The sequence below is a fragment of the Babylonia areolata genome, chromosome 13, assembly GCF_041734735.1.
Source record: "Babylonia areolata isolate BAREFJ2019XMU chromosome 13, ASM4173473v1, whole genome shotgun sequence".
Lineage (NCBI taxonomy): Eukaryota > Metazoa > Mollusca > Gastropoda > Neogastropoda > Buccinidae > Babylonia > Babylonia areolata.
Genome location: NC_134888.1, coordinates 14,109,182 through 14,123,731, shown reverse-complemented (window position 1 = coordinate 14,123,731; position 14,550 = coordinate 14,109,182). Strand labels below are relative to the sequence as shown.

General features: G+C 43.9%; 1 protein-coding gene across 1 annotated transcript in view; it reads right to left on the bottom strand.

Moving 5' to 3' along the window:
- Window positions 1-841: 841 nt before the first annotated feature.
- Window positions 842-14,550, bottom strand: part of LOC143288838 (uncharacterized) — a 28,940-nt gene continuing 15,231 nt past the window's right edge. Inside the window, exon 2 of the mRNA XM_076597484.1 lies at window positions 842-1,659. Within this exon, the coding sequence (XP_076453599.1) occupies window positions 860-1,627 (768 nt within the window). The 5' untranslated portion in view covers window positions 1,628-1,659 and the 3' untranslated portion in view covers window positions 842-859. The remainder of the gene's footprint in view (window positions 1,660-14,550) is intronic.

The following is a 14,550-nucleotide window of genomic DNA, read 5'->3' as shown; positions in this document are numbered from 1 at the left end:
TTCATTTCCCCACAAGTGTATAGTGTTGTAATTAGACAGACGCAAATTTAAGGCGCACGTTTAGAGAGAGAGAGTGTGTGTGTGTGTGTGTGCGCGCGCGTGTGTGTCTGTTTGTATGGAACGAATATATATATATGTATATATATATATAGAGAGAGATATATATATCTGTGTGTGTGTGTGTGTGTGTGTGTGTGTGTGTGTGTGTGTGTGTGTGTGTGTGTGTGTGTGTGTGTGTGTTGAAAGTGCTGCTGGAATACGTTGATTGTTAATCATCAACACTGCAGATGGTGTGTGTCTTCCGGACACAATTGACGCCTTGTTGCTTCAGGGATTGTGGACTCCAGGCCTCCCATGCACACTTCAATCTATTTGTATCTCCACGTCGTTGTTAACAATCCAGTCCTTACTGTTCACCTAAGAAACACACAAACACACACACGCGCGCGCGCACACACACACGCATACGCACACACATACATACACACGCACGCACGCACACACACGCACGCGCGCGCGCGCGCGCGCACACACACACACACACACACACACGCACACATACACATACACACACACGCATGCGCTTCATTCGTCACATCAAACTGCCCATACATCACACACACACACACACACACACACACACACACACATTTCCTCTGCGTATCATTTATTCCATCTTTTTTCGTTTTCTTATGTTGTTTTTCGAGCAAGCAAAAACAACAACCTGACATTGTCAGCGTGTGGTGGTGAACACCTGAAATTCATTCCACCCCTCCTTTAAAAAAATCAACAAACAAACAAACAAAAAAAAAAACTTCAATTGTTAAACCTCCCCCAAAACCAGTCTCTCGCCGTTCCTCTACCACCCGGTAGGATTGAACTCCAAGGGGCGGCGTTTCGGCTTCAGCTCTTTGGGTAGTCGCTGCAACACCTTCCGCAAACTCTCCCGCTTCTTGTCCCTCCACTCTGGAGACGCCGACGCCGACCCCACCTCAGGAGGCTTCTGGGCAAGTTCCGGTAAAACGACCTCCAGTGGTCTCGCCGCTGTCAGCTTGTCGAGAACTTCCCGTAAGACATTCTGCACGGCGTGCTCGTCTGCTGCCGCGGCCCGCTTCCGACGCCATCCAGTGGGGTTGAATTTTGGTAGGCGACGTTTGAAGGATTCCGGTTCGGAGAGTTGGTGTTGTTGAAGGCGTCGTTTGGATGTGGGGGGGTGCTGGTGGTCAGGAGGAGTGGGTAGAAGGGCGTGTTGTGATTCCTCGGCGACGCCCCTGTCGGCAGGTTGGGGGGTGACCTTGACGCCGTGGTTCTCGGAGAGGAGCTTGAGCACCGCCGCCAACAAGGCCTCGGCCTCTCTCCCCACGGGACCCGAGAGAACCCGGAAGAACTGCTCCACAAAGTCACCGGGGCATCCCTCACCACCTCTGTCTCTGTGGTCCCTCCCAGCAGGAAGGAAGCCCTCTGCGGACCGCGCAGAGCGCTGATTGGCTGTCGGGACAGCGGAGGAAGCGGAGGTGACGGATGTACCGGAAGGTAAGGTGGCGCCCTCTGATGAAGTCAGTGACGTCAAAAGGGAGAGGATGACGAAAGCGGCGCATTTCCGTGACAAGCTGCCTGGCTGTGGCATCACGCTTCACTGAATGGATGAGGGCTGTTGTGCTGAAGACAGAACAATGACATCTTGTTAGTCAATGTCACCAACATGACTCGTTTCTTTGAGGTAAACCCGTCCCTGCCCTAACCTCCCTACCTACCCCCCCTCCCCTTCACACACACACCTCAAACACATCCCACTTCAAGAAGATTACAGAATTAATGAGACTGAAATACTTAAATGCTGACAACCAAATCTCCAATACCTTTCGATGAAAAATGGACAGTTCTGAAACGAGGACTGTTTCCTGATTATCGACAGGTCTGTGTCAGCCTAAAAACTGAATCACGCTTTACGACTACATTTCAGAACACCTCCAGCTGGATGGTTGCAGTAAATCACAGCAATCCACTCACGATAATTATCTTGTTAAAAATAAAAAGAAGAAACAAATGAGGAGTGAAGGTTCATTTAAACCTCTCCCTGACCCTTTCTGCCTTATTTAACAAGTCCCATTATTCGTCTGTGGAGGGTCTCTTTTTCACGAGATGGAGAACACACGCATCTCCCCAGACATCAAGATCATCTTCAAACATAATTTCGCTGTTTTATTAATGAAAAAAAAAGAAAAGAAAAGAAAAAAAGTTTCCGTTTACTTTCTTGACTTCTGTACCTGTCTGTGTTTACTTGTATTTCCTTGAAGGGTGTTGATCAACCATTTCGAGATTCCCTGGATCAAAAGCAAAGAAAGAAGAGAGAGAGAGAGAAAGAAAGAAAGAAAGAAAGAAAGAAAGTAAGAAACGAATCAAAACAAACAAAAAAAACCCAACAACGATGCAGAGACGTTGAAGAAGCCTTCGTGACTAGAGGGTAAAAAAAAAAAAAAAAAAAAAAAGGAGACAATTTCGGCAAGATGTGTGTCCTTCGCTCAGGGAGAAAGACGCGACATTTGCCCAAGATGTCTTACAATTAAAAATTGTTTATACTGAAACCTGCAGCGTTCTTCCTCAATTTATAACTTAACCGCTTTCTTCTTCGTAGTTGACAGGCCGGCAGAACCTTTGTCGGGATTCCTTCAGCAAACCAAGGCTGACTGGAAATAGACCTCTGGGGCATGTTGCCGAGTTTCCCCTTTTTTTCCTGGATAGACTGAAGGAAGAAAAAAAAGACAGAAAAAGAAAGAAAAGAGAGTGGATAGAGTGAGGGGACGGGACTGAAGTGGATAAAAGAAGAATTCGTTCAGTTCGAAAAGATCAGGCATTGTCGAGTTGTGTGTGTGTGTGTGTGTGTGTGTGTGCGTGCGTGCGTTTTAGCGTGTGCATGCGTTTTAGTGTGTGTGTATGTGAGTGTGCGCGTGTGTGCGTACATGCGTGCGTGCGTGCGCGCGCGGGAGGGCGAGTGTGTCGGTGGGAGTGAGGTTTTAGCAGTGCTGAATGTTCATGTCGGGCAGAAAAAAGAAAAAAAGAGGGACAGAGAGACAGAGTGTAACAGAAACAGGGGAGGAACAGTGGCAGACAGGGTGATGAAGGGGGCGGGGGACGGGGCGAGGGTTTGTAAAAAAAAAAAATCGTCTATGAATGTGTTGAACAAATCTGGACGATGAGGACATTATCAAAATGTTTCAGTACCGTCTTTTGGCGAGGCCCAAGGTTCAGTGCACCTCGTGTGTGTGTGTGTGTGTGTGTGTGTGTGTGTGTGTGTGTGTGTGTGTGTGTGTGTGTGTGTGTGTGTGTGTGTGTGTGTGTGTGTGTACTAACCTATCACTTGCTCTTCTTATTTTTGAAGCAGCAGATATGATGTAGCGTATATGGATCAGTCCACACGCTTTGATACCTGGAGATGGAATAACCCAGTGTTCGAGTGTGTGTGTGTGTGTGTGTGTGTGTGTGTGTGTGTGTGTGTGTGTGTGTGTGTGGTTGTCCATGGTAAACTTTAACAAATTCATTTTCTCTAGAAATACTTTGTCTGCCAATACAAAATTTGGATTAAAACATAGTGAAAAGAAATCTTTATAGTCATACCAATAATAGGTTGTAAGCCTTCAACATTTAGCCGTATTTCCGGACCATGAATGATTTATTTCGTTAAGGCTTCGGATCCAGAAAACTAATTGGTCTCTTCCCAGTTAATCGCCTGAGCGTTTGCTTGGCTTTGGTGACGGCACTACACAGAACACACAAAATGACACTAACTACACCATCGACATATTTACGGCATATAGTTACTTTAAAGTGGATATTGAATCAGTTAGAATGAACATAATAAAAACGGAATCGATAGCACCTCTGAATTTCGGTAGCGTACACCAGTGCGCGCAGATCTGAAAAACAACAAGAAACAACATCAACAATAAAAACAAAACAACAACAACAACAACAACGGCAACATATTGGGATGTGCCTGAGACGATGACAACGTCTTCTTTACGGCGAACTATAAAAACACTTGAATGATCCAGAGACGTCAAATTAACCTGGTTTAAACGATGTTATCATTTTGATTACAGCAATTAATCTATCGCGCTAAACACACACACACACACACACACACACACACACACACACACACACACACACACACACACACAAACACGCACGCACACACACACACACACACACACACACACACACACACACACACACACACACACACACACACACAAACACGCACGTGTTAGAGTTGGACAATGTGACCTTCATCCTGTTCATGCCAGCTGCCAGGTGTTGGCATCTGTCAATCAGTGTCAGTCTAAAGATAGCCTGTCTGGGTAAAGTCTATTGATTTTTTTAATAGGTTGCTGGCGACGTGACCTCGAGGCAGACACCAAGAAGATGGGGCACACCTGGAGATAATTAGAAAGGGCAGCCCAGGACAGAGGACTTGCGGACTGCTGTGAGCGGCCTATACTCCAGGGGGAGTGATGGGCATAACTAACTCACTCCACCCCTTGCCTGGAAATTCCTTTCTCCTTTCTCCTTGAAACAGTTTTCAATGGTAACCTTATCACTTCACTCAAAGGCATGGGTGATCCTTCCAAACTGAAACTTTGGACAGAACTGATTTTGGATACAGACGACAATAAAAAAAAATAAAAAATCAATAGACTTGACACCCAGACAGGCTATTTTTAGACTGACACTGATTGACAGATGCCAACACCTGGAAACTGGCATGAACATGGTGAAGGTCACATTGCACAGCTCTGATATTGGATTTTTTGACATGCTGTTTTCAATTTGATAATACTCGCATAATTTGCGTCCGAACTTTTAGATATTTTGCAGACTTGTTGATGATACACTAAGGTTACTGTGTGAACATTTTCAATGAATTTTGTTTCTCTATCACTGAGAAAAAACTTATCAAAAAGCGGTTCACTTTTTGGGGAGACACCCGATGTATGAGAGAAGGAAATCATATAAAACACATAGAACGGAAATGGATAGATAAAAATAAGATAAAATAAAATAAAATGAAATGAAACAAAGCAAAATAAAATTAAATCAAATACGAAGTTGACAGCATCTGTACTGCAAGCAGCAATGTCCGTAGCTTTAGGCTTTGAACGGGGCCAGAACAGCACTTCACCTGCCCAGTTTATGACGACGTCGACATGTTGCAGTCAATCATTGTCGGGAAATTGATGAATTTCCTCAACATGTTAAAAGGAAAGAAACATTCTGCTCTTAACCGTCAATCAATACATCAAACGGCCGAAACCGTCGGCATTTTTCTTCAAGTTGCTTGACAGAGATGACAAAGCTTTTCAGGACTGTTTAAAACAATGTAATAAGGTAAATACATGTCGCGCACAGTTTTGTATGGAGCACTTATACCCTGTTTACAGAACGCAATGTATTAAATGTACTTTGAATGTTTATTTTAAAAAAATCACTGATTGGTTTTCTTTTCTTTCTCAGTTGAGATCAGATTGACATTGACATTATCGAGATGTAGTTCTTTTCATTCTCAGTTGAGATCAGATTGACATTGACATTTTCGAGATGAAGTGACGAAGCGAGTATCACGTGTCATAAACAGAAGACATAAGTTATGCTGCATGTCCTCAAAGGCAGGGCCCTCTGAAAGATTTTTTTTCTTGTTTTCATCTGTTGCCCAGTCATCCGAACCGTTTCGGTGACGAAGATCAAATATATAAATCAAAAGACATCACGGCGCAATAGCCGAGTGGTTAAAGCGTTGGACTTTCAATCTGAGGGTCTCGGGTTCGAGCCTTGATGACGGCGCCTGGTGGGTAAAGGGTGGAGATTTTTCTGATCTCCCAGGTCAACGTATGTGCAGACCTGCTAGTGCCTGAACCCCCTTCGCGTGTATACGCAAGCAGAAGACCAAATACTCACGTTAAAGATCCTATAATCCATGTCACCGTTCGGAGGGTTATGGAAACAAGAACATACCCAGCATGCGCACCCCCGAAAACGGAGAATGGCTGCCTACATGGCAGGGTAAATAAACAAAACGGTCATACACGTAAAATGTTACATGTCTGTCTGAGTGTGTATGTGAGTGTGCCTGAAATCTGATTGAATGACATTGGAAACGAATGATGAGCGCCCAATAGCAGCCGTCAGTCGGCTCTGCCCAGGTAGGCAGCCTGTTGTGCAAATAACCTTGTGTTTGTAAAGCGCTTAGAGCTTGGTCTCCGACCGAGGATAGGCGCTACATAAGTATCCATATCAATCAATCAATCATTCAATCAATCAATCAATCAGTCAATCAGTCAATCAATCAGTCAATCAATCAGTCATGTGATCAGCCCATGTATCCATCCACAGTCCTTTCATCCATCGTAAACCTACGACTGTGGCATCTCGTAACAATACCGAAAGCTTCCCAAATAACACCGTTGAAGTACAGCATTGCAGAAATGGCCATATCTAGGTTGCTGAAGTTTTAAATCCCTGCAATAATTTGTGCAGTGAATTAGTAGGAAGCCCACGTGAGTGGCAAAATGTTGGCATTGTTTTATATTTTGCTGGTTAATTTTTTTTTTAATGCCTTGGCTGTTGATGTGGGCATTGTAATTAACCCCACAAAGTCACTCATAGGTTTTGCCTGTTTCAAGTTTCTGGTTTGTTTGTTTGTTTGTTTGTTTTTGTAGGGTTCACACACACACACACACACACACACACACACACACACACACACACACACACATGCACACCACACACAAACGCACGCACGCACGCACTGTTTACACAAACACACGCTCGCGCGCACACACGAACGCACGCACGCACGTGCGCACAACTGAGAGAGGGTTTTTAACCCTGTGAATGATTGCTTCGTTCTACGGTTTTACAATATACTTCGAAACGCGGAAGCCTTAGAAATCTTTGCGAACTTTAAGCATTTCTGGGTTTTTAGGTTTGGGTTTTTTCCCCAGTTCTGGCAGACTTTCAGAGAAAAAAATCAGCATCTTCCTCCATGTACGTGCTTTCTTCGTAGCAATACATCATTAACCTCAATCAGATATTTGAGACATGACTCACTCACATTATCTGTGCTCCACATCCTTTCTCTCTCTCTGTTTATCTGTCTGTCTGTCTGTCTCAGTCTCTGGTTTTCTTCACACAGACACACACACACACCCAGAGACAGACAGACAGACAGACACACACACACACACACATCTCTCTCTCTCTCTCTCTCTCTCTCTATATATATATATATATACACTGAGCCACACACGGACACAGACGCAAACACACAGACACACAGACACAGATACAGAGACACACACAGACACACAGACAGATATACACGGACACACACAGACACACAACCACACACGGACGGACACACACACACACACACACACACACACACACACACACACACACACACACACACACACACACACACAGAGCAATAACCGAATGAATGAATAAATGAATGAGAAAACCGATCGCCTTGACAAGCAATCAATGACTCATTTGACGAAAGAAACTACAAACACAGAGTTATTGAAATAAATGATTTTAAGATCGAGAAAACACGGCAAATTTGTTGTTGTTGTTGCAAGGATTGATCTTCTTCTTCTTCTTCTTCTGCGTCCATAGGCTACAACCCCCACGTTCATTCGTACACGTACGAGTGGGTTTTTGCGTGCATGATATATATATATATATTTTTTTTTAGCTTGCCATGCAGGCAGTCCTATTCCGTATATTGGTGTTTCCACAAGTCACGGACTGCTAACATGGACTGAGGGACCTTTTAACGTGTCTTTGATCTTCTGCACGTGAACGCAACGAGAGATCAGTCGCTCGCAGGTCAGCACATCTGTTGGCGTGGGAGATCGGAAAAATGTCAGCTCCTAACCCACCCGGCACCCGCCACCCGGCACCCGGCACCCGCCATTGGGACTGGAGCCCAGGATCCTGCGATGAAAAGGTGAAACGCTCCAAGCACTCGGCTACTGAGCTCATCACATTGAGGATTCCTTGGAGCGGAACACCTTTGCAGGGATGTGTATGAGTACGCTGAGGGAAGACGATCAAGCAGTCAGAAAGCAGAACAACAACAACAACTTGTCACAAGCAGGACTGTGTATACCGTCTACTACGCCCGAAGAATAATTAAAATGCGATATATCAGAAACAGACGTCACCCAAACAGGTCCGGACTATATTATTGAAGACGGGCGACCAGATGGCGTAATCGAATTCATAGTTATCGTTCTGCTACACCACCTCTAGAGGCAGACGCGATTCATGAACATGATGATTGTGATCGGAAGCTGGTGCATCACGTGACACTTTGATCTCTGGAGTTCTTACCCCTCCCCCCTCCCACCCCCACTACCCTTACCATCTTCCTCCCCCGCCCCATCCTTTCCGTTCACACTGTCGAATGGAAAGACTGACTCCTCTGACTCGATTCTCTGGTAAGACTTTCTGATTTATCTTCCCCACGTGTTTGTGCCCTCACGTAGAGTCTCTCTGGTGGTCGGGGGACTGGAGTGTCCCTTTGCCCTGGACAGCTATACCGGCGGGAGCTTCGTTTCCTTGTAGGGCCACCCGAGCCGAAAAGGTTGAAACATAGAGAGCAGTCAGATATCAATCCACTGGTCCTCAGGTTGGGTGTTGGGATTAAAGGGTCAGCTCCCATATCCCGCAAAAGGTTGATTTATCACAGGAAAAGAAAAAAAAGAGAGACCCCTACCATGGAAGAGAACGACCTCAGCTTTCTCAGGGGCCTATGATGTCGTGTGGTTAGAGCCGGAAGTCGTCGAAGACTGAGCACCGTTCCTCTGACCAGGAACCCATCACGGGGACACGGAATGCCAGGACCATGATCCAGAGAGGGAAGACAGCAAAATTAGCGGCAGAAATTTGGATGTACACCACCATCCTTCCAGGAATCATTGAGGCCAACTGGACTCAGTCAGGACAGAAGAGACTGACAGGTGGAGAGATGCTGCTGAACCCAGGTCATGAGGAAGAAGAAGAAGAAGGTGACCCTCATACTGAAGAAGTAACACTAATACTATCGCGACCGACACAAGGAGCACTTATAGGTTGACTGTCCCACGGACCAAGAATCATCACAAAAGCTTTTCGGAACCAAGAAAAACAAAATAAATCTTCCATCACAGGTGCCAAAATAAAGAAGGAGACAGCAAGATGAGGCAACATGCAACATGGAGACATACATATGTGACAGATTCAATGAGGCATCATGCAACATGGAGACATACACACGTGACAGATTCAATGAGGCAACATACAACATGGAGACATACACACGTGACAGATTCAATGAGGCAACATGCAACATGGAGACATACACATGTGACAGATTCAATGAGGCAGCATGCAGCATGGAGACATACACATGTGACAGATTCAATGAGGCAACATGCAACATGGAGACACACAATTGGCAGATTCAATAAGGCAACATGCAACATGGAGACACACAATTGGCAGATTCAATGAGGCAACATGCAACATGGAGACACACAATTGGCAGATTCAATGAGGCAACATGCAACATGGAGACACACAATTGGCAGATTCAATGAGGCAACATGCAACATGGAGACAAACACACGTGACAGATTCAATAAGGCAACATGCAACATGGATACACACAATTGGCAGATTCAATGAGGCAACATGCAACATGGAGACAAACACACGTGACAGATTCAATGAGGCAACATGCAACATGGAGACACACAATTGGCAGATTCAATGAGGCAACATGCAACATGGAGACAAACACACGTGACAGATTCAATGAGGCAACATGCAACATGGAGACACACAATTGGCAGATTCAATGAGGCAACATGCAACATGGAGACAAACACACGTGACAGATTCAATGAGGCAACATGCAACATGGAGACACACAATTGGCAGATTCAATGAGGTATCATGCAACATAGAGACATACACATGTGACAGATTCAATGAGGCAACATGCAGCATGGAGACATACACATGTGACAGATTCAATGAGACAACATGCAACATGGAGACATACACATGTGACAGATTCAATGAGACAACATGCAACATGGAGACATACACACGTGACAGATTCACTGAGGCATCATGCAACATGGAGACAAACACACGTGACAGATTCAATGAGGCAACATGCAACATGGAGACACACAATTGGCAGATTCAATGAGGCAACATGCAACATGGAGACATACACACGTGACAGATTCAATGAGGCATCATGCAACATGGAGACATACACATGTGACAGATTCAATGATTCAAAGATTCAAAATGCAGATGGAAATAGGAAGAAGAGAAGGCGAAAACAGAGAAAGACATAATTTGCAAGGAATGTAGTATGGGAACTGATGGGGATGAATTTCATTTTGTTTTAGAATGTCCTGAAAATACTGTAATTCGAAATAAACTGATACCACATAAACATGACTCACACATGTCAGTGTTCGGTTTATGCAATTTATTCAGTGCTGGGAAGGAAAACACAACTTAATCTACGTAAATTCATGAAACTTGGAAATGGGTGTGTAACTCAACTTACATCTAAAACATACTTGTCAGTGTGTTTAAGATTGATTTGTTTTGTTGCAAATCATTATAATTAGTGCCTCGCTCGTGTGTGTGTGTGTGTGTGTGTGTGTGTGTGTGTGTGTGTGTGTGTGTGTGTGTGTGTGTGTGTGTGTGTGTGCGTGCGTTTTGGCGTGTTTCGGAGACACCGTTGGACTGAAGTTGTGATTCAGTGAGTATGTGTTGTTAATGTATCCTCCATACCCCAAAATGGGCAAAAGGATTAAGTTTCTTTGAATCTGAAACCTTCTTTGAATCTTTGAGAAATAAAATCACGCTGACCATCATCCAGTGCTACTCGCCAACTAACGAGATCAGAAGAAGAATCCAAACCAGATCCTACAACCGACACCAGAACATCCTGGACAAGTGTCCAAGAAAGAGACATCGCCATCCTCCTCATGGGCGACTTCAGTGCCAAGACCAAGACTGGAGGAGATAACACTGGTGATGGAGAAGTGATTGGGGCACCTGGACTTGCTGATATGAGTGAGAAGGGAGACAGGTTCATAAACACCTGTGCCTTGAGCAAACTGTTCATTGGAGGCAATATTAGACCACACAGCAGGATTGATAAACCGACTGGGTGTCACCGGGCCATGTCACAAAACAACAACAACAACAACAAAATAAAACATGTATGCTTTAACAAGAAGTTCAGAAAATTACTTTAAAAAATGATCTCTGAAATCAAAAGGGTTGCAGTGCATAAAAATGTCAGCTTGTGTGAGGACCTCTAAGCAGTTTAAATATACGTAAGAATGTCAGTTTGTTTGTGGACCTCTAAGCAGTCTGAATGTACATAAAAATGTCAGCTTGTGTGAGGACCTCTAAGCAGTTTAAATATACGTAAGAATGTCAGTTTGTTTGTGGACCTCTAAGCAGTTTGGATGCACATAAAAATGTTAGCTTGCGTGATGACCTCTAAGCAGTTTAAATGAAATTCCAGTGTTTGTGTTTTATTTGACAATTTCAGGATGTGGATTATCTTTCTCGTGATTATAAAACCGAAACAAAGATTTCCAAATGCTAACTGAAAATCAAATAATGTGTATTTCTCTCCCTCCCTCTCTTTCTCATGCATGCATGCACACATCCACACACACATGCAAACACACACACACACACACATACACACACACACGCACACACACACACACGCATACACACACACATACACACACACGCACACGCACACACACACACACACACACACACACACACACACACACACACACACACACACACTGTAGACTGGACCCTTCCCACGTCTTCCCAGACCTACATCGATAAACCCAAGCATAATTATATGCCTATCTCATTCATTAGATCATGATGCTAATGATCATATGGTATGCAGTAAAGGTCAGGGAAATTTTAAGGAATTACCTTTTTTTTTAAAATGAGGTGTAGTCATTCAGTTCTGTATCTGTTCAATTTCTGTTCCCTGCCCTCTGCGTCTCTCTGTCTCTCTCTGTCTCTGTCTGTCTCTCTCTCTCTCTGCGTGTGCGTGTGCGTGATAGAGAGAGAGAGGGAGAGAGAGAGAGAGAGTGTGTGTGTGTGCATGTGTGTGTGTGTGTATGTGTGTGTTCTGTGGTTGTTTTTTTCTCCTATGTCTTTTATTAATACCATGCTTTTGCCCATGTGTGTGTGTGTGTGTGTGTGTGTGTGTGTGTGTGTGTGTGTGTGTGTGTGTGTGTGTGTGTGTGTGTGTGTGTGTGTGTGTGTGTGTGTTATTGTTACCATGTTAATGCCTTTATGTAGCATTGTGTTCGCATGCTATGACTTTAAGTAGCATTGTGTAATGCATGCAATGACATATATAATGTAGTATTGTGTAGTGTAGACACTATTTCAGGGCGGGGACTGGATGAAAAAAAGCGCGCCAGTGTTTATCTATTATCCTCGAAAAATAAAGAATTTGTCTTGCCTTGTCTTCTGTCTCTCTGTCTGTCTTTCTTTCTTCCTTTCTTTCTTTCATATTCCTTCTTTTCTTTCTCCTCTTTTCCTTTCTTTCTCCCGCTCCAGCTCTCCCTCCACCCCCTCCCTCCCCTCTATGCATGTCTAGTCTCTGCCTGTCTGTCTTTTTTTCTCTCTTTGTCCGGCTCTGTCTCTGTCTGTCTGTCCGTCTGTTTGTCTAACCCCCCTCTCTCTCTTGATCCCCCCCCTCTCTCTCTCGCTCTCTCTGTCAGACTTTGCAGACAGCTAAACGTTAAGACAACAGGGCAGATAGAATGAAGCAGAGAACTCGGCGTATCATGTAAAAACAAGGTTATCAGGCACGGGGCGGGGATTCGTTTGTTATCCCAGGGGAGTGAGGGTGGGGGTGGGGGTGGGGGTCTGGGGGGTGGAAGAGCACAAAGTGCTTTTCTTCAGAATCACGAGACCGGTGCGATGTATCTCAACATGCTGGTGTTTTGAGAACTACTGTACTGCCTGTGTTTTAAAACCAATTGATTTTTTTTTTCACAGAGATCACTTGATTGTAACACAAGATCGGTTGGTTACATTCTAAGATCAACATGTTTTATTTAAAGATCAAGTGGGTGCGCTTTAAAATCCATGGAGTGTATTTCAAGATTGACTGGGATTGTATGTCAAAGCTTAAAAAAGAAATCAAGATACGTTTTACACTAAGTTTTGAAGATTGTATTTTAAGATGGGTGTGTTGTAATTCAAGCTGATCACATGAGCAAGATCGGCTGTAGATGTGAAGGCAGTGACATAGACAGAAAAAAGGCAGATTAAGTTATGCATTTTTAATGAACATGGAGACATGATCTTATACTGTATTCTGTGTGAGGCAGGGAGCCAATGGAGAGATTGCAAGAGAGGACAGATAGGCTCAGAATATCCTTTCTTTTTGAGGATGAATCGGGCGGCAGAGGTTTGTGTGAAGGGAGTCAGTTCAGTTTCTCAAGAAAGCGTCACTGTGTTCGGACAAATACATATGCCCTACACCACATCTGCTAAGCAGATGCCTAACCAGCAGCGTAACCAAACGCGCTAAGTCAGGTCTTGAGGGAAAATAAAAATAAAATAAGCAAAATAAGATACAAAGGCAAAGAAATAGATAAGTAATTCAGATAATGAATAGATGAATTAGAATAGTAAAAAGAAAAAAGAGACAAATGACAAAAAAATTATACTGCTGCTACTGATGATAATAATAATGATGATGATAATAATGCTGATAATAATATAAATGTGAGTATTGGTATGAATATGAATAATATGAATATGAATAGTAATGATAAGACTATTAGTATTAGATAAATGAGTAAGTACACAATTAAGTGTAAACACACACACACACACACACGCACGGACACACATATTCCTATGAAGGGAGTGAATAGAAGGCAGTTCAGACGAACGAGAGTTACAGTTGTCGAGGCGAGGGGTAATGAGAGAAACGAGAGAGTTTAGATTAAACTCTTCCTGGACGCCGGATAACAAAAAAGGATAGTAAAATTATTTGTTCTTTTTTTCAGCCCTGTCCCATGACCTATCATTTCACGGAAAACCCGTCCACGTTTTTCCTTCTGATATCACACTAACTGACATTTTGCCCTGTCTCTCAGCAGTAGTAAAGAATCCTGCTCAAATTCCTGGAATTCTGACGCCAAACACGGATACGAACCCTAATCGTTTGGTCCTCAGCCCACGTCTCTATAAAAGTTTCACAGTTTTAAAAAGGAAACTCCGTCTACAACTTTCCGTATAACCCAACTGACAGACATACTGACAGACAGACAAACAAACAAAGCGGACCGAAGGCAAACCCCCTTGACGCGAAGCTAAACCACTCATTGTGTTCAAACAAAGTGCTCTTTTGAGGGACACCCCATAACTGCTCCGGGAAGCGCACGCAGACTTTTCTGTACA